The 21,436-nt window shown below is 39.1% G+C and overlaps 1 protein-coding gene, 1 long non-coding RNA gene and 1 pseudogene across 2 annotated transcripts; 2 read left to right on the top strand and 1 right to left on the bottom strand.

The window, feature by feature from the left end:
- Positions 1–11,321: 11,321 nt before the first annotated feature.
- On the bottom strand, positions 11,322–14,658 carry LOC132978234 (uncharacterized). The gene is made up of 5 exons (XR_009673878.1): positions 14,377–14,658; positions 13,849–14,168; positions 13,473–13,577; positions 12,408–12,506; positions 11,322–12,206 (listed from the first exon to the last, which is right to left on the bottom strand). It is a non-coding gene; the product is annotated as an uncharacterized LOC132978234 (long non-coding RNA).
- A 1,420-nt stretch (positions 14,659–16,078) lies between these two features.
- On the top strand, positions 16,079–17,907 carry LOC132978220 (adenosine receptor A1-like; annotated as a pseudogene).
- Positions 17,908–18,646: 739 nt separating this feature from the next.
- Positions 18,647–20,727, top strand: nat8l2 (N-acetyltransferase 8-like 2). Its single transcript, XM_061043364.1, has 2 exons — positions 18,647–18,810; positions 19,779–20,727. The coding sequence occupies exon 2, from the start codon at positions 19,791–19,793 to the stop codon at positions 20,460–20,462; it is 672 nt and encodes a 223-aa protein (XP_060899347.1). The 5' UTR covers positions 18,647–18,810; positions 19,779–19,790; the 3' UTR covers positions 20,463–20,727.
- The last annotated feature ends 709 nt before the right edge of the window (positions 20,728–21,436 follow it).

Genomic DNA, 21,436 nt, shown 5'->3' with positions numbered 1-21,436 from the left:
CCATTGACAACGACCTCACTAAAGGCACAGATTTTGTAAACTGTGTGCATGGCTTCCAGTGCAAAACCGCGGCTACAGATTTGCATTTAGGGCACAACAAAACTCCTGTTTTAAAGGAGTGTTTCTGTTGCTGCTGTGATGGTGTTTTGTTTCAGCACTAGGAGCTGTCTACTGTCTGCAGTGCTGGATCGCACTCTGTTCTGTAGCGTGAATGTTTGTGTCTGTCACTGATTGCTATGGCCTTGTTGTCAGGAAAAAATTAAAAATCAAAGACAAGTCACAGTCTAATAATCTTGCAGCCCAGATACTATTGGCTAGGTGAGAGCACAAATTTGAAGTGTTTCCTTCGTTTTCACACTGATCTTTTTGCTGCAGTTTAATAATATTGCCTCATCTCAATAAGCTGGTTTGACTTGTTTTGTTCATTTAGCTGGAAGCTGACATTTCCCTTAAGGGGTGATGTTAAATTCAGTTTAGGTTCCAGTGAGGTTGCCATTGTTTCTGTCTGAACATGAGGGGTCAGGTTGGGAAGGTGGCCTCCATGCTCTGAATATAATCTGCAGTGTAATGGTTGCATGCTGGTCCCAGTTGTGGTTTTCTAAGATTCTGGACCTGTGATGGATGTGTCATGTTAAGAGTTGCGTGGCTGAGGAGACCTCTCTACCTTTCTCCTGCTGATGTTTCCTCTCCCCCTCTCTCCCCCCTGTTCATCCTGCGTTAGTGTCACTGAGGTCTGCCCTGCAGCCCGCCTGCATGTGAGGGGGATTTTGTCACTTTATATCACTTGTTCCCAACCCCCCATTGCACACACACACACACACACTCTCTCACACACACACACCTACACACACACACCTCCCCCCGTTTGGAGACACGGTTACATAACCCCCCGTTTGGAGACACGGTTACATAACAGCACGAGGATCTTTGGGCTATGGGAGGTTTACTCCCCCTCTTATGCTGTTACCTCTTCCTTCTCCGTCACTCTCACTCCATCTCTCATCCTCACACACCAAGCCTACACACACACATTTTCTCCTCACTTACCGTATGCTGAACACACACCTTTTGTCACACATACAACACATACTGTTGTGTAATTTGGAATTTTTCTGATCCCTCTCTTATCTCAGGTTTTCGATGACAGGATTCTCACTGACGGGGAGACACGTACATGCTGGCAGGCTTGATAAGGACACAAGTGCCCCCTGCTGTCCAAGCACAGAAACACACTTGTCTGGGTTACTGCAGAGCAATTAATGTCTCACATTCAGCCTTCATAATCATTTATTTTAACACATTTTGGACATTCAAAAATCAGCTGTTAAAACAATATGTTGTATTAATGTACAACATTTCAGTTTAGTTGTTGCTTTTAGTTTAGGTTTTACTGAGATTCTTCTTGTGTTCGACACCCACACATGCAGCATCAGTCTTCTTGTGTGTCTCCACTATTAAAACAATAAACTGGCTGCCCTCTGCTGTCCATTCAATGTCACCACACCCCTCTTCTCATGAACAAGCCTCTAATCATTTGATTCAACTGAAACAGCTCTTTGTAAATTAGATAGGGACTGGACATGCCTAACTAATGGTGTACGAGCTGTATCGATCTACACTGTAATGATGGTTCCCCCTTTGGCAGAACGGGGAATAACAGGGTGAATAATGGCACTGAAGCTATGACATTTAATGGCCAGTAGTAATATTACAAATCAATGGCTCTGCTGAGGGAGAAAATCTTGCCGTTTAGTGGCATTACAGTAAGAGGAGGACAGAGGGGAGAGAAGACACAGAAAGGTGAGCGGAAGGTTAAAGATGTTTTATAGGTCCAGAGAAAAGCATGTGATGTAAACATTATAGAGTCAGTTTGCTTTTCTTGTAGTTATGATAAAAGGAAACCAATATAATCCACAGTTGTTTGCCAATTTGTGAAACTACTGTGTCAGCTAAATAAATAAACGCAATGCTTTTATAATTGATTTTTAAAAGATATTCACTTATTTTCTTCTTGCTGAGCAGCTTCTTAGATTGTTTTAGTGTATTGAACTGTGTTTCCATCAAAATTAAGATCATTTAGTTTTTGCAACTGAAATCAGAATTAACTTTTTCTAGAGCTGAGATTATTTGTAACCTATTTAATGATTTGCTAATTATTTATTTGCCAACCAACTGGTTTAAGATTTTCAAATTTTATTCCATCTTCTGAAATAAATAGTTTCAGACTTCTTTCTTGTCTGTGGCGGTAAAATGATTATGTTTGGTTTCTGAACAGACCAAGACGTTAGAGGACGTCGTCTGGGGCTTTTGGAAAGACTAAATCATTTTTCTCCACTTTCTTACATTTAATAGATCCAGAGCTAATCCATTAAAGGCAGGGTTGGTAATTTTCTCCAGATACACTTTTACACAAGATTTTGATTAAAATTGTCTTTTGGTCCTGACAAAAATTAGTTATAAATGTGCTCTGAAAAAGGAACAAAGTCATTCGTAGCTGTTGTAAGCCTGTAAAAACTTTGACCAATGTCTGCCATGAGGTACCAATCTGATGAACCAATCATGTCTCCCTGCTCGTTCTCTACCCCTTGCGTGCACTAGTCCACACTCAAAGCCCGCCACCGATGACGGAGTTTATACTGTGAGTTTGTTGTTGGCTAGTGTGAGTGGTAAAATAGTCACATTTTTTAACATGTATTATGATAAAGTTTAATGTTTACTTACCACTAAATGAGACATGGGACGGCATAGTTTATACACAACGCAAGCGATGAGCTGAGGTCCGCTTCTGGAGCAACAGCGCTTGAATATGTAAGTCAGGGGCGTGGCTTTTGAGGGAGCACAGAGGGGAGGGGGTAGGTGTTGGCAGAGCACTGAGGGCATGCAACTTACAAAATCATGCTCATTTTTGAAAAATACCAACCCTGCCAGTGCCCTTAATTGAGAAAAAAAATCACAATTTAACAATAAAAAATGTTAAGTGGGAGCTAATTATTTTTATAATTAATGCATGCAACAAAAACAAACCATGTACATTTTGAAATAGCAAGAAGAGATGTGACTCGACAACACTTTTATAGCCTTTACCATACTCTTTCAAGCAAACTATCTCAAACACAAATACACAGACAGATGCATCAATTAAAGAAACTGTATTTAGATATGTGCTCTCATTTGTTGCTCCAGATGTGCAGGGTTGTTACAGCTGTTCTAGTGTTAAAAGTTACGATCAGGTCTCTAATTTACAGGCTGTCAAGTTCAAACAGTTAGCCCAGCTGAGATTATGAGTTTGGAATAGACTCAATGCAGGAGCATGCTCCTCTGAATCTAAAGCAGTGTGATGCTCAATACAAAGAGCACCTTGAAGTCTTCTGTTTGACCTAAAGAAGGGCAATCCTCCTGTATATGCAATTCAGAATGTATTAAAATACGGACAACCCTTACGTTTTGAACAGTTGTGGATATTGTGCATTAAGGCTACAGAAATATAACCATTGAGATTTTTGAACCACTGAGGTACAGGATGACACTTTCTCTGTTCACATTACATCAGAGGGCAGACAAAATATAGAAACACTACAGGGAAAAAGCACTTGTGAAAAATATCACTGCATAAACTGATACAAAGGTGGCTCAAACAAGAAGTCCACCAGACTGGCTTGAAGTTGAGAGCTTTGTAAACCTGCCCAGCACTTTGATAATGTTCATTTCAAAGCAACACAAAATAGAGAACAGCTTCAAATCGTTTAAATAACCTGAGACCACTACACTAAATGTGCGTCTGTGAGGAAAGCAAATTTGGAATAACCATGACAACACACGCCACACAAACAGCACTGGAAAAACAGATGAGTTGGTCCATAGTTTACACTAATAAACGTCTTTAGAGTGGCTCCTGGAGCAGACAGACACTTCACAAAGTGTTTATTTTTTGAAGCCCAGTATATTTCAGCTGCTCTTCAAACAAAAGCTCACATCTTAAGGCTTATCGCTTTACCAGATGGCCGACAACAACACTAAGCTGAAATATCACATTTCTCAAAACAAGAAAAGCTGCGACTACACAAAGGCTTTCCAAAGGTTGATAAAATATCCCATAAAAATCCTAATCAGGTGTCCACACTCTTCCCTCTTATTTACTCTGATTTTAATACAACAATAGGAGTCATTGACAAAAGACCTTTGAGACTCTATATCTGTGTTCACCATTGCTCTGCTCCTCTATATCAAAGAGGCTGTCTTTTATTTACACGGTGTCTATTACAGGCACAGGAACAGAAATGCCTGAATAAACACACAGACAATTCTCCGTCTGGTCAGCCAACAACAGCAATAGTCCATTATCATGGGGAGCACAAACACTGGCAGCCACTGCTGGAAAAGGACTTTGTGTGAAATTGAGGGGATAATAACAAGAATAATTATTGTAATTAATGAAAATAGTCCCTAAAAAATATTCAGTTCCCTGTCGTTTGAGTAACATTTTCTCAGAATGCAAGTCACAGCTGTCTGAGGTCATGTTTTTTGCCTTTTTAGAAATTAAATTATACAATGATGACTTATTTCTTTGAGGATTTTGCCTTCATAAGAAACTAATGTGCTCATTAGAAATTACTGGAAGATGGACATAAATATTATTTTGGATTTTTGACAATAGTGCAAAAAAAATATAGTATTAAATATATATTAATAATGCAGACCAACTCAACTCAAATCCACTCTGTGTTTGAGGGGTAAAAGGCCGACATAAACAGGAAACCACTGCGACAAACTGAACACAGAGAAATAGTGTTTAGATTAGAGTGTACTGGAAATGCATGGGGAGTCCCACACTCCTGAAATGCCATAAATGTTCCTTAAAACAATCTCAAATGTTTCTGAATATTGATTAAGAAAACTAATAATAAAGTAATTGTAAGGAATGTATTTGCTGCTGCCATGATGTCATTAGGTTCAGTTGTTGTTGTAATTATGGTTGTTATCGTCACTGCTCCCATGCTGTGTCATTGTCTTCATGACTGTATTTGCCTCGAAGGAAACAGAACATCCTGACACAGATGAAACCTCAGCCAAGTCGGCCTCTCTGCTCGTGGGTTGAAGCCCTGAGGGCAAACTGGGTGACTAATGTCAAACGTCTGGTTTTAGATCAAAGACTCTCTGCTACAATGGCTACTGTTTCTGTACATTAATAGAATCAAACCACAAGTACACACACACAGACTCATACACAGATTTAGCAGAAGTCTGGGCAAATAGAGTTTGGCTGGAAAACCGCAGGAGTCAAGGCTGAGGGGTGCTTCAATAATGCATTAAGTTTTAAAGAGACCACCTACATTTGCTTAGAAATAGTTCAAACATGTGACGGTATGCTCACTCAAAGCTCAATTCATTTAAGAGAAGATACAGAGAGTGAGCCAAAGGATAAGAGCAGCTAAAACTCTGAAACTTCTCAGATCAGTATTTATTATAAATTGTCAGTCTGTAGGGACTTGGGTTGGGAACCGGAGGGTCGCCGGTTCAAGTCCCAGTGCGGACCAAATATGGAAGTTGGTCTGGTAGCTGGAGAGGTTCCAGATCACGTCCTGAGCACTGCAGAGGTGCCCTTGAGCAAGGCACCAAACCCCCTCCCCACCACCAGCTCAAGAGCGCCTGCTGTGGGCTGCTCCGTCACTCTGACATCTTTCCATTAGTGCATGTCCATGTGTGTGTATATTTCAGCCTATGTGTGTGTTGCATGACTTGCAGAGTGTAAAATTTCCCCTTGCGGGGATCAATAAAGTTAACCTTAATCTTAATCTCTAATCTTAACACTAATTACGGATATCATAAATCTACCACTATGTGATTTCAATATGATCCAATTCAGAGGCCTGAGAGGGAAATGACACATTACTTTATGCCCAACAAAAACCCTAATGTCATGATAATATAAAAAAGCATACTCCAAAGATGACGATATGAATCGTTAATTTCACATTGCATCAATGATACAGCATCATTGGCAATTTGATGGCTACATTGATCCACATACGTGAAAGATATATTCAGTCACACTTTTATCATTATTATATTTGTCACTGTCTGACACAATACAAGTCATACATCTTCTTGTATTTTTGACATTCCAATGATAAGTCTGAATTACCTTTTTGTTATTTTTGTATGTCTGTCTCCCAATCCTTCTATGAATGTGTGTGTGTGTTTTCTGTCTTTCTCTCTTTTTGTCTCTCCTCCATCCCATTTTCTCAGCCCATTAGGCCGGGCAGATGGCTGTCTACCAATGGTTCTGGTTGTAGTCAAGGTTTCCTAACAGGAAGTGTTTCTTGCCACTGCTGCCAAGTGTTTGTGTTATGTAAGAAACAGTTTGCTAACATTATCATCATTCACTTTACAAATGTCTTGATGAACAACATTTCTTTTTAAACTTTTAATTTCCTGTCATCCTGTTAGTCAATGTGCATAAGTCCTGTCAAAAAAAACAAATCAGTTTTCTGCACTGCATCCTTAAGAAATAATAAATCTAGAAATACAAGTGCTATGAAAGTTTCAAAGCTTCCCTGCTTGGCCATCTGCAAGGTGAGAAACATTCAGCCCATCAGAGTCCATCTGCAGCCCATTCCACAGAGCTCAACTGTTCTAAGGAAGATATATCTCTTTTCACCTCTGCAAGGTCAAGGGCAGACAGAGGAGGATCTTCCCTCCTGCTGCCTACAGTCATCATCCACCACAGGGCCTGTCTGAGCCACCTGAGCTCACACCTCCCTTTGGATCGATAGAAACAGGATCAGGGTATCAGGCCAAGGGGGGCAGAAATTGGAAATGTCTTCAGCTCAGCAGCTTAAATCAGAACAACACTTAAGGGGGGCTTTGGTAGACACTGCAAATATCAGGCAGTATAAGAGAATGGCAAAGATGTAATGGTTACAATGACAGCCTCAGACATTTCAGCACAGATTCACACACCAGGTTGAATATGATTTATCTGTTTCAGTTTGAGCCAACTCATTCACAGCCACACATGCACACACTCTTAACAAGAATAGTTGTTTGCCTCCATCCATTTCCATCAAAACCACAGTTTAAAAAAATAACAGTTTGATGTGCACACGTTAGCCAACAAAACTATTTAATGTTGTCACCCTCCCTAGTCAGTACCAGAATTTTAAGTCGGTTTAACTAAATATCAACAATTTTTTGTATTCGGAACTGCGCTGCAGGTCAAATGCTGATTTAGGCTGCAGCCGCCTGCCAGATGGGGCTCTAGCTCAGGTTAATGGATACTGCGATGCTGCCATAATGCTCTACTGCTAATATGAGGCACATTCGTCAAACCATTTTAACATTGTTTTCCTGCAGACACCTTCCTTGTGTTTGATTAAACTGTAATGTGAATTGTGCTCATTGTTGACTGTTTTCAGAGTTTTTTTCTCAACTTTAGAATAGTTGACGAGTCTGAATTTAACTTTAGGGTTTCATAGACCTGGGAAATTAGTCACTAGGAACATCCCAAATTTTGACGGAAGAGTGAATTATTTCATTATTTTTCAGGAAAGGAGTCTAAGATGTTCTTCGGTTTCAGCTAATTGTGAATATTAGTGTCTCTCTTTGTATTGTGTGATATAAAACAGAATCTGTTGACTTTTGGACTTCTGGTAACATTAACACGCAATCTGTATTAAAAAATAAAACCTTAAACTCTGTGGTAAAGTGTGAGTCACATTTTTACTAATATTGAAGTATTTTTTTAAGCCATTGTATGGACTTCTCCCATCGAGTAGAAAAAAGAAATGTACACATGGTACAATCCTCTCTTCTTTTTGTTCTACAAAGATTCAAAGCCACACACAACTAAAGAAAAATGTATCCCACCATCCCAGCAAGAGAGTGACTTCACAATAGTACTTAATTGATCTTAAGTGTTTTCACCTCATTGCCAGACCATTTACAAGACTAAAGTCTGGAAAAAATGTTCTGCATTACCATGGCAACCAGCAGAGTGGATGCAGAGACATCAGTCACCACAAGGCTACAGCTCAGCTGGAGCAGAGCATCAAGAGGGGAAGGCCTTCAATAAAGCATTCCCCATCACTACAGGGTAACATAAAAGGCTGGAGTTGTTCCTAAATGTTGTACAGACATCTTTAATGTCCACAGAAATGATTGACATACTTTGGAGTATTTCTGTTAATTCACCTGCACAAGAGGAGGTGGTGGTGATGGCATGTTTAGAACCTCAGCGGCTTTCTGCAGCCACATGTAGCAGTGAAGGAGAGTGCTGGATGGGTAATGAAAAAAGCTTTCAGTTCTTGCTACAGTGGATAGAGAGTTCAATAGTGGAAATCTGTCAGCACAACTGAATGATCACACAGCAGGAGTGATGTTAAGACCAGGGGAAATGTAATGTATCCAGTGAGAAGGTTAAGTATACCATAACGTTTAAGGATTGAAGGAAGGGATGCAGCTTAAGAAAAGACCTAAAATAATAATGACTTCTTGTGACGAAATACAGTATTTCCCCTATTTGGTACTTTATAGTGTGTGCTCCAACATCTTTTGCCATACAAGATAAATGGAATCGCTCACTACTTAACTACTTAGTGGACTTCAGAGTAAAGCAGAGGAATTAAGGGGCAGCACATTTAGAGCTCCAATAAATTAATTGGAATCTACAGTAGGGAGCCATGCCAATTATCCTGCAATGCCATTAATATAGCAGCCTTCATAAGTAAGACAGTATATACCTATTGATTCATTTGCTGATAAATCTTTATTTGCACTTGGCTGGATGTGAATGATTGCACTTTATCTAATGCTATTCATCGGTAACAGTGAAGACTTTCCATTCCTGAACTGATGGGAATGTCTTCCACCATTTGTGCCCCGCTGCATTCAAATCACAAGATGACAGACAGGAGCTTGATTATTTCAGTCAGGTGAGTCGATGACAGGACACAACCACAATGGAGCTGATTACCAGAGGACAAGGCATGGAATACTCCAAGGACAATATAGAAAATTGCCATAACTTAACTATAGAGATTAAGGTTTGACAAACTACATATTTTTTCTCCATCCTCCTACATGATGAGAAACCAAAATCTCGATGAAATAAATATAAAGGCATTCATAACCACAAAAAAATCGATAAAAGTCACAAGTTAGGGTCAAATAATTTAGATCGAGACATGACGAGCATTGCCTTCTGTGTTGGCTGTCTGACATCTGTAGGGGTTTAATAAATAAGCTGTTGCCCCTCACTGCTGACGTGTGCAGTAAAATAAGACGAACTTAAATGTATGCAACAGTAGGAGTATTATAAACTAAATTTACAGCTGGAAACCTAGCAAAACATTTTGTTTTTCAATATCGACCTGTCCATGCATGCAACTTCCAGTATTTAGCGCAATGCACCTGTAACAATACAAACAGTGTGGAGAAAATGAGACCTTTGTGCGTTTTGCAGTAGCCCATTTGTTCTCCAGACAGTTCCCTACGTGGCCATTAATTATTCAAGTCACACACATCTGTCCACGGACAATGTGCTGTCAATGAAAAAGAGTCTAGCATGAGGATTGCTAGCATACAGCCTACAGCTAAGGCAAACAGCGTTTAGGATGAATGAAAGCCGGCATGAGTGTCTCCCTACCTTTTAGCACCACCACGACCTCAGTACCAGCATCATCCTCCCCCTCCGCTCCGCTGTTGGATGGAGGTTCGTCTCCCTCAAACAGCTGGTTCACCTCCCCCTGGATGTCTGAGGGGCGCCGGTTGCCGTCGCTCTTTGAGACGGTGAACCTCTGGCTCATGGTTGTCGCCGATGAGACAAGCGACTGATCTTCTTGCCACGCTGCGGATGGACAAAGACGGCGAAAAAAATATCTCGCTGCGGTGGGTGTTAGACCACCTTCACCGTCTGGTCAGTTCACCTCCCGCTACTTTGACCGGGGCGCACAGCCGCTCTTTGTCGAGTAATTGGATGTGTAATGCGGAGTGGACCATCTCATCAACCGGTGTCTGGACCCCGCTGAGCACCTGGGTCCTAGAGCCGACTGTTTGGTGTTAGTGGCGCCATATTATTTTAACGTAAACAAAACACACAACGAACAAGAAAGCTTTGTCATTCTTTTTTTAAATAATTGCGCCTAGACTACTACTTTAATGAAAAGTATGTTATATTATACATACCTTTCAACGAACAGCTGCCATCTTTGATTCGAAGTTGGCGTTGCTAGGCAACCACATAGTATCGAAAGCTCGGCGTCAGCCGCACAACCTTTGATCCCCTACGTTTAAAGAGCTTTTGCTGCTGTGATGCTCGAAGTTTTTTATTTATTTATTCAGAAATTGGTAGTTTCAATTGCTTTTTAATACTTTTATTTTTTTATTTTATTTTATTATTTTGTTTTTGTTTTAATTAGGTCAATACAGCATCACATTGCAAGGACTTTTCTTTGAATATATTTTGTTTGGAAATATTAACATACAAGATTAAATGAATAATTCTTACATTTTAGGCTTACACCGACTTTGCATGCGACGCACAAAGCACCGTTTACACCATGTATGGCTATGTCTTTATATTACATGAAAAATGTCAAAGCAGAAGTTATGACCCTACATACCAAGGTGCTAGCAAACACTGCTTATATGTGGTGTCAACTTTATGTAAGCTAGTAGCCTAGTCCTGCTGTATAGCCTTCATTTGTTTGGGAATATTCACAATTGAGGTAGGCATTCAATCAACTTTATTATTTTTTTAATTAGGTCAGTACAGCATCACACTGCAAGGACTTTTCTTTGAATATATTTTATTTGGAAATATTAACATACAAGATTAAATGAATAATTCTTACATTTTAGGCCTACACCGACTTTGCATGCGACGCACACAGCACCGTCTACACCATGTATGGCTATGTCATTATATTACATAGCCTTACATGCTACTTTAAGAGTAGATGTGCAGTAGGCTGGATGTCGCACTTAAGCAACAGTCCCTCAAACCAAAACAAAGCTGTCCCTCAGTTCACTGTCCTGTTATTTATTTGAAGAAGGCTGTTTAAACCAAAATAGGTTGGATCAATTGTACCCTTGCAACAAAACTCTGTCATTATGTATCTAACGGCGTCTCTGAGTTGGCAGGGCCATCTCTCTTTCCCCACATGGTGGCAGACGGGGAGGGGTTAATGAGAATGAAACATGTTTGAGCCTCTGAGCAAAACATGAACAAGCTGAAGGAAGGGCCATCCTGTTTCAACACACTAGAGCTGAGAAACAAGCCCAGAGAGAGTTTGAATTAACTATTTTTAAGGAAGGAATTACACACCAATATTGGCTATATTTAGGATATATTTGATATCTGTTATATTAGTGTTTAAAATGCTGTAACTCTTTGATAAAAACAATGAGCCTTGTCTGTAAGAAGGCCTGTAATTGTGCCAAATTTTGTACTTTCTTATTCACTATAAATCAATTTGTCTGCAACTGAATTTTTTAAATAAGGTAACATGAATCAGGGGCATTGGAAGTCCAAGTAAAACTAAGTCAAATAATAAGTCTAATATCCAAATCTAAAGACACTTAATAAATAGATCAGGTCAAGACTGTACTCTTTATAAGGGACTGAATATTGCCTAAGGTCCACTGTACCAGATTCTTATGACAGTTGCATTAAACGGATTAAAGCTGATGGGGCTTAGCGATCATGGCGTATCATACGAAGAAATAATCACACGTTATTGCTCTTTATTAATTTATTTGCTTATAATCATTGAAAAATAAGTAGATTTAATGAAATAGTTTGTATGCTTTTTGCTAGACATGACCTATGAGATGACATCAGCGGCTGTGGTTCAGTTGGTAGAGTTGTTGCCTCTCAACCGGAAGATCGAGGGTTCGATCCCCACTGCTTTGGTGGAGGTGTATGAATGGATTACTGTTGTACTTACTCTTTGGATAAAAGCATTTGCTAAGTGAATTGTAGAATTGTAGAACATCTATTACAGTGATGCTTTAGTGCTGTCCTCCAACAGACATTTGAAAATGCTGAAGCCAATCAAAGGTATCTCTGGAATATTGAGGAAATCTCTCAAGAACACACTCTGTATACTCGATTTCCAACCTTTCCAGGCTTTCCGGGGATAGTATTCCTGAATCAGAAAAATCTGGTTGAGTTGTGCCAGGTAACATTCGAGTGCAATTTTTGTAGTCTGTGCAGGAAGCGAAAAAAGAAAATGAGAAAAAAGTGAATATAAATATAACATTATTTTATTTTGCAATGTACATAAAATTAATTCATAACAGGACATGCATCACATATGACACAGTGGGGAATGGGATACTTTGTTTTGGTATACTGACTGTGAAGTCATCTTTCTATACATGAACAATATATAATTTTTAAGTCTTACCATGATCTGAGCTCATCAAATGAGGGTTTAGCAAGCCGTAATACGCTGCCTGTTTCCTAAACTCCTCCAGCTGAGTAGCAGTGATATTTGTTCTCCTACCTGGGGAAGAAGTGACACATTTCAGATGAATGATGTGTAATACTATTCTTTTTTTCTTCTTTTTAAATAAAGCAAGCCCACGGTAAAGATTTTAGTTATTGTTTTTCTTTTTACAAACATTCCCCCTTTCCTTGATAAACTCCCCTCCTACAAAATCCCATTCCAACCCATCCTAACCAATGGACCTCTTATAGTTAACGGAATTACCAGGGTGTTTTTTTAAAGAGTAAAAGTACACAAAAATGAATGAAAAGTGAAGTAGAAGCCGAGGAAAAAAGGAAAATGCAAGCCCTTTGCTTCATCCTGGTCAGCGGGGTTTGTGTGTGTGTGTGTGTGTGTGTGTGCGCGCGTGTGTGTGTGACTGCAGGAGTGGGATCAGGTGTGGATGAGTTGTGCTGCAGCTGCAAACCATCTTCAATCAACTCTGCTATAAAAACTGGGCTTCAACTCTGCCACTCAGCCACACCTTTATGCTGGTTTGCCAACTGCCTATCAAAGCACAGACGAAGAGGAAGACCACTCCCATTACTCAGTTATTCTTGTCCCAGCTGTTAAGAATATCCTTTACCTGTTTTAATGTGAAGTTCGCACACTTGTTCCCCTTCACTTGTATTTATTAACTCAACTGCCTCTTTCCCGCTCCGTCTAGATACATCTATTGGATTCCACCTGGAACAGCACACATCTAGATCTCTGGACTCAAACTAGCTTGATATTTAAACTGAAGCTGTCAGATATTGCCCTGATCCTGCATAAAATGCACAATCTGTAATGATCCCTTACTTATCAATCTGAAGTATCATTAGAGGAAGGTCCAAATGGAAAGAGTTCATAAACACTCTTAAGTAAGGCAAAGAGAGCTCGGGTAGTTTGCAGTGAGTATTAAGGTTATATTAAGCTAAGTCACCTGTATTGTGATTGTAAAAAGCATTATAAAACCATATATAAAACCAAATGTGTTCTTACTGAGGAGAAGCGAAGTGTTTGAGAAGTCTTCATTTTTTAAAACTATACAGTCAGGACAGCCAATTTGCAGCAGCACAGTTGATGTCGGCATTCCAGTTGTGCCATCTGTTGGAAACATTGAATAGTGTGGCTGGTAAAAAAAATATATATACATTCAATTATTCATATTTAAAAAAAATGTATCATAATCATATCAATGCTACATTTGTACACATACAAGTGTTGAAAGTAATAACATCATTATTTACATGTGGTCACACACTGACAGACAGTGACAATCAAAGCTGGAAATCAATTAATTAGTTAATATAGATATATTATAGAAAAAAAGACAAACAATTTAACATGGATGCAAACAGTTAAACAAAATTCTTACTGTTTCTGTCAACAGGAAATATTTGGTTGTTTCTCAAGAAAAACGTTCTTGTATCTTGGAGGCAAATTCCAAACCTGAAAAGGATTCAAAAACATTATAAGCCCATAACCAACTGCACAGGAAATGTATGATGACGATGGAATTATTGCCTGACACAATAAGTTAAATGTTTACCATTTCATCCTCAAGGTGGCATCATAGACGTTTGATGTGTCCCTTAAAAGACCAAGTGTAAAACTTGGTTTAAGAAAGGAACTCAAAAATGCCTTAAACCAACAGACATCAGAGGAAACAGCAATGGCATACCAATAACCAGTCAGCTGGAATCATCAAAACACAATAATTATTTTGATTTGTTTACTTTGTATGTGTTTGGAAATAATCTAACACCCTAATTTGTGAATGTATTTGACCAAAACACGTGTCAGGAAAGAGAAACAGCACAAATAGGTAATGAGTTCACTAGCTTTTTGTACAATGAAACATCTTAGAATATATAATGTTAGTTGTAAATGTGAACAGACTTACATCTGGACTTTGATCCTCTGACCGTTCACCGACCAATGGCACAGGCTTGCACACTGAGGTGAGACTCAGGACAACAACAAAGCCAACACACAAAGTCTTCATCATGGCTCGAATGCTGCTCTTTCTCTCTCTCAGGTCTCTTTTATATTGATATTAATCCACCAATTATTTTCTTGCCTCATCTACCCTCCCCTTTTTTCAAGGGAACAGTGCCACTTTTGCCACTGTTTACTTATCAAAGTAACATGCAGTCCCCAAAAGATTGAAAAGGGACTCAGTGAGGGCTTGTGTTTGCTGTTTGCTTTGAGGTGTCATAACAGTTTGATGTGCACATCAATACTTTCAGAGTCCCAGTATGGTCAGATGGCAAAATAAAACATAATCACGCTGTGCATGGAAAGAAACAGTTGACTTTTGAGTGTTGTTTTTGCACCACAATACAATGCAAAATGAGATAAAAGAGCTGCTCACACTTGAAAAAAAACCACAATAAATTGTGGATGAGGCTTCAGATAGATGTAATAAAATGAAAGTGGAAATAGTGAAAATGAGTTTTATTTTGAAGGTTTATAAGCAGTTCAATTTGAAAGTAGAAGATGAAAGTTGATTTCTCTGAATACTTATGACTGTGTATAACAGCACATGTACATCATATACTGTATACAATCAGTATGTAGGCCCATGGTAATATAGTGATATGTCCAGGATCAAAGTCTACAGCCATAAAAGCACTGACACCCTGAGTAGCAGCAGTGCTTTGAGCAAAACACTGACACTGCTTATGTGCCTGTGTTAAACAGGTATTATGATTATGATGTACACCTTAAAAGTGGAGTTGGTATATAGTAAAGAGTGGCAGGAAGATCAAAGGGTTTGTAAGGATTTTTGTTGATTCAAAGAGCTAACTAAGAGGACAAATGAAGAGTCAACAGCAATGCAACCAAAAAAACCCTTCTTGAAAATGGCTTGTAATTAATCTATAATGTTAAAGTGAAACTCATTAAAGCCTCTGTGAGGACCTTCCATTTGTGTCTATGTTGGCCACCCCAGTGGACAAAGCCATACATCTTACCTCTTTGTTTATATTCTCCTGTGCATGTGTAAGTAGTCTCATCCTTTTAACATACTGTTAAATGGACTTGAGCTTGTATAGCGCTTTTCTGGTCTCTGACTCAAAGTGCTTTTACACCCCAGGTTCACACCCATTCACTGACTGATAGAAGAGGTTGCTATGTAAAGCAGTCCATCGGTATTAATATCATTCATACACATTCACATGCCGCTGAATCAGCAGGAGCAACCTGGGGTTAACTGTCTTGCCAAAGTACTCATAGGACATGTAGGACATTTTTGGTGCCTCACTGAACAAAAGCCATGTCCTGTAATGGGTGATAAAGGTGCATGGTGCACATACATTCAATTTGCAATATGCATCCAAGTCTACATAAACATCATCTGCACCAGTTCAGCCCTTTTAAGAACAATGAGTTCTGTTTGGAGGTGCAGTTGTCTCATCACGGATGTGGTTTTGTGGCTTTCTCTGGTTTGGCCAGATAGCTTTTGTTTTAATGACTAATATGTACCACTGCTGAAATATATGGTAAGTGGTTGTGGGTCTTGAAAGTAGATATGTATGTGTGGTATTTTCTAAAAAGTGGTTAGGGGCTGAGGACTTCCTCAAAGTTTTCAGAGTCAGGCTCAGACCTACTCACAGACACGCAACACAAGTAACAATAAATAATTTGCTGGATTGGAAGCACAATGGATGTAGCTGTAGTGATCTACACATTAATGGAGGTGCTCATCGCTGTTTGCTGCTGTCTTGGTAATGTGTTGGTGATTTTGGCACTTTGGACCAGTAAGTGCATTAAGCAGCCTACCTTCTGCCTGATTGTGTCTCTGGCTGTGGCTGACTTAATGGTTGGCTGCGTGTCCATTCCGGTGGCGGTTGTGGTGGACGGACGAGTGATGACTTCATTTCACGTTTGCCTCTTCCTCAGCTGTGTGGAGATCCTGTTCACCGTGGTATCTGTTTTGTGTCTTGTCGCTATCACAGTGGATAGATTCCTCCGGGTGTACATCCCTCTTAGGTAAGATTTTTCTGATGTACTGATGCTTCTTGAGTCCAAGTTTTTGTGAAGAGTTAATTATACCGAATCGTTGTGAATTAGTTAATCACACCGGTCATTACTGCTTTTCTTTTTTAGGTACAAAAGCACAGTAACACCGAGACATTCCAGACTTGTGGTAGCAGCATGCTGGCTTGTTGCAATACCACTAAGTTTTGCTCCCATGCTTGGATGGCATAACCATGAAACATTATCTAAGACAGTCAACTCTACTTTGACCTGCCAGTTTACAGCTGTTATCCCCATGTCGTATCTGGTTTACTTCAACTTTTTTCTGTGCACCCTGACACCTCTGTTGGTGATGACTGCACTGTACGGATACGTCTTCTGTACGATCAGAGGAAACCTCAGAGAGAGACCAGGCAACGATACCCAACAACAGTCTCAGAACTACCTGAAGAAAGAGAAAGAGCTGGCACTATCTCTGTCTCTGGTCCTGGCTCTGTTTGCCCTGTCCTGGCTCCCTCTCCACATCATGAACTGCATTGCTCACTTTGATAAGAAGACTCATGTACCAGGCACCACATTCTATGTTGGCATCCTGCTTTCTCAAGCAAACTCAGCTGTAAACCCAGTTGTGTATGCATTCAAGATAGAAAAGATCAAGAAGGTGTACCTGAAGATCTGGAGACGGATTATTTCTCGTGGAGAAGAAAATCAAGAACCACAGACGAACCAGTCGACTGACAACAATTTGAGTATCTTAAACAGTGTGGTGAAAAATGAGTGACATATATACAAAAACTTGTCTTACTGTGTCTGTTTGAATATCTGAGCTCATTGTAAAATACCATGTGAGTGATACATTTTCTTCGACTCATCAGGATGTTTTCATTTTATTGTATTATATGTATATTCTTGAAATTCAGTATAAAATGTTTTTCGGTTATGTTATCATCTATATTTGTACTTTTGTGGTTTACAGAGTTTTACCTAACTAACTACTTTTTCTTCTAAATTGCCTGAGCTTCTGTTTAGTTTTGCATTTAGGTTTGTATTTTGATCAGTAAAAACCTTCAGTTTGTCATCAGCATCTATGTGTACAATTTCCACGGCTGTCAGTCTTTTAGCAAGGCTGGATGAAATACTCTCTGTACAGTATGCTCTACAATGTAATACATGAAAATGACAATTTTATATCTGTCAGTAAAACAGCATCAAAAAAGTGTACTGTCTGAAATGTGTTCTATTTAAAAGTAGTTTCGAGGCGTGGAGGAAGTGTGAATTTCCTTCCACATGCTCTAGAGAAGGCCTGTTTCTGCTTAGTGCAGTTGTTTTTTTGTAGCCATGAATTAAATACGGATTTTTAAAACAGAGAGAACTTATTAGTAAGTAGAAAATGAGAATAGAATACAGTTACATAATTGTGGTAAAGAGCTATTTCCAGAACCCCCCCCCCCCCCCCCCCCCACCCCAAAACTAAATGAAAAAAGCTCAAAGAAATGGTAAAGTGAAATGTTTGATGTCGTAAGTTGGATATTACTTTTGACTGACAACTGACTTGTCTTTTTTTTTTTTAAATGAAATTAGCTATTTAAAGCAGCAGTGTCATTCTTTTCCATCACTGTGACTACAGGGAGACACTGCAGAGGTTTATCCATGGTGCGCCTAAAGGGACAAAATAGCATGTGGTTTTATCACACTTTAAAAATGAATATATTAATTTCAGATTTGTTTAAACGATTAACAAGTTAATGTTGACAGCCCTATTAATTACCAAAAGCAAGTAGCACATACCTCCTTCATGTGCTTCAGCAGCAAAATGAAGAACATAGAATGTGCTTCGGGTAAACATTGTGGCATGCTTTATAGTTAAGTTTATGTGCTTGCTACAGCTAATAAACTAAAATTTAAACTAAAAAGACTACTTAAAATAAATGATGGCTACTACCAACAGAGACAACAAAAAATAAAAATAATTTTGCCGTCAATTGTTCAAAGATTTCCAACAAGATTTCCCTAATTTTTGCAGCCTTGCAATGTCATGCAAAACTCTCAACTCTTACTTGGAAGTAATCGACATTTTTCCAATGGTAGGCTACACGACTGCAGAGGGCGGTTCATGTGCTCATAACCACCTGGCTCATACCTCATAAACAGAGAGTTGTGGGTGGGTAAACACGGTATTTCCGATGAGCACATGAAGGCAGCATTAGGTTACACTCGAGTCAGTCGACTACTTTGTCCCTCTGACCCTCTCTTCATAGCCTAACAAAAACATAGCGTTTGTTCACAGTTCATTCATTTAGTTGTCTGGCTGCATATCCATAAGGACGAGTTAACAAGTTATCCAGATATCTAAAAGGTAAGATACCGAGGATCACTTTCTAAAGGAATGTGGTTATAAAACACACTGAGGTGAGACTCAAGTCATAGTAGAGTCATAGAAGAGTCATAGTCTAACTGGCTCCTATAGATTGTGCTTTTGTTCAAGTGTTTGATGCTACCACTAAAACACTTAGGCTATTTCACTGAACAGCAAGACATATTTTTCTATACATTAGATTGCTAAAAATGGAATAATGCTGTTTTTACGCATTGCATTTTGCAAGTCATCGTCATTATCAAGTAGTTGCCAGCATCATTAGGATTTTTCTCTTTTTTGAGTTGCACATTTTTCATTTAATCCTTTAAACGTAGTAATTATTATTACTGCATTTATTCTAAATGGAATATCAATCTAAGATGTTTACAAAATGCATGTCAGAGTTCTAAAATCTGATGGGGCACTTGAACCTGATATTACAGGGGTGCTGTGAGGAAATTTAAGCATCACTAAAAGGGCCTAAAATCACCTATGGTATGAAAAATACCATCCAGAAGAGGAAAGCCCTCCCATCACAATTACCTTGTATTTACTATACATACAACCACACAATTGGACAAATGTATAGGCCTACTTGATAACACTGTAAATGTATCCGCTGGAGGATAAATAATAGTTGCTTTAATGTACATGTAGAGATATTAGTTAGATTTCTAGAGAATAGTTAGTCACATACAACGTTTTTAAGCAAACCTGCCAAACACTCATGTGTTCTTGCTTTTTAAGTGTCAGGTTTTTTGATCATTTTTTACATTTAACAGGGGAGTAAAGACCCGACCTTGAATGCTGGGAAATTGAGAGGGGCAGCTTTATGACTTTCAAACTTTGTATCATCAAAACAATGAAATAAAAGAGAGCATTTAAACCAATAGTAAGCATTACTGACAGAGTTTAAAACTTCAGGACTTATTAATGCAACATGTGAACCCTTATTTTTGGTCTTCTAGTTCTTTGAGGCCATGCAGGTGGTGATCCGCCCGTTCCGTCCCTTGGATAAGGACGCAGTACGCACTCTGTTCAGCATCGGCATCAAGGAGCACATCAGTCCATGTTTTCACAACGCCATGACCAGCCCTTTTCACCGTGCTGTCACCCTGGCCCTGTTTGCCGTTGGCTATCTCCTTGGCTCTAACATAGGTGTCTTTGTGTTACCTGGAGTTTGGGTGGGCCTTGTCTACTACTGTTGTCATGAGCTGTATGCTAGCTTTGTCAAGGGGAAACTCCGCACAGACATGCAGGACATCCCTGGGAACTATCAGAGCAAACCAGACGACTGTTTCTTGGTGGCTGAGGCTAAGGTTGATGGGAGGCCTCAAATCGTGGGTATGGTGGCTGTACTGGCCAAACAAAGTGGAAATGAGAAACATGGGGAACTGTTCAGGATGATCATCTCACAGTCATGCAGACGGATGGGTCTGGGCGTCAGGATGGCTCAGACTGTGGTTGACTTTTGTAAGGAACGAGGTTTCTCCAAAGTGGAGCTGGAGACCAGTTCAATTCAGACTGCTGCAATTGCTCTGTACAAGAAACTGGGGTTCAATGTTGTCCTTTCACATACTGAAACACACACTTCCAGCTGGATTGTAAAACTGACCAAGGTCACCATTTTAAGAATGGAAAAACAGCTGTAGTCCTGAGCATGCCCAGTGATCCCCGGGTGATGGTTCTCTTCATCAGTGGTCAAGTTTTTTCATCAGTAACGCTTGACTGAAACCAAACTTTGTAAATTGTGTTTCATGAAAACAATTGCCGTTTGAGCAATGAATCAAAACAAACCAAAGTGTCAGGTGAAGGCAAGTATTCAGATTCTTTACAAAAGTATAAGCGCTATCAAAGTTCTCTGGTTAAGTTAAATACATGCAAAAAATATGTTCGGCTATATGCCATGTTAAATATGTTATTTTTGTAAAAATGTACAATAAGAAAAGTCATGCTACCAAATTAAGAAAAATGGGCCCTGTAACTGTTATACATTGATATATTATACAATAAATATTTGAGCAATGGTGAAAAATGCCCTTCAATTTACAAAGAGTCCAATGTTACCAATTCCCTACGTTAACATATAGTCATAATTGAAATGGATAAAATCCAATTAAAATGATGAAAATTTTAGGAAAAGAGGAAAGCCACAATCTTCAAAATGTAAGCAGCTGGACCTCTGAAACAAACAAAAAGTCTTAAACATGGTTGAATAATTTTCCAATTTTTGGCTTTCTAATTCAGCATTACTTTTATACAATAAACTGTTGGGTAGTTTAACTCGATTTAAAACACTTTAGTCTTGTATGTTTTATATGCAAAAAGAAAAAGTTTTTGGTTAACTTTTCTTTTCTGACTACAAGGTCGTTTGACAAGTGGTTACTAATGTTTGATTTGATTGCAGCAGATTCTGCGACCTAGGACAATGTTTCTCCTCTGGGTTTAAACATTAACTTCTCTGAACGAGGCCGATCCTGTTGTATTTTAAGCTGCCTCTTAGGTCCTTTGGTAACTGTGTTTCATTTGAGATTGTTAGCTCTCTTCTACACGTTCTCTCCTGTATGGTGAATTTTAGTTCATAAAATGATGGCAGTTTTATAAACACATTTTATGTTTATATTTA

The sequence above is a fragment of the Labrus mixtus genome, chromosome 7 (assembly GCF_963584025.1).
Source record: "Labrus mixtus chromosome 7, fLabMix1.1, whole genome shotgun sequence".
Classification (NCBI taxonomy): Eukaryota; Metazoa; Chordata; class Actinopteri; order Labriformes; family Labridae; genus Labrus; species Labrus mixtus.
This window is presented reverse-complemented; position numbering and strand designations above follow the sequence as displayed.

What these genes read in the sequence shown, in the direction of transcription:
- nat8l2 (XM_061043364.1), top strand. Translation starts at nt 19,791, where the DNA reads ATGCAGGTGGTGATCCGCCCGTTCCGTCCCTTGGATAAGGACGCAGTA.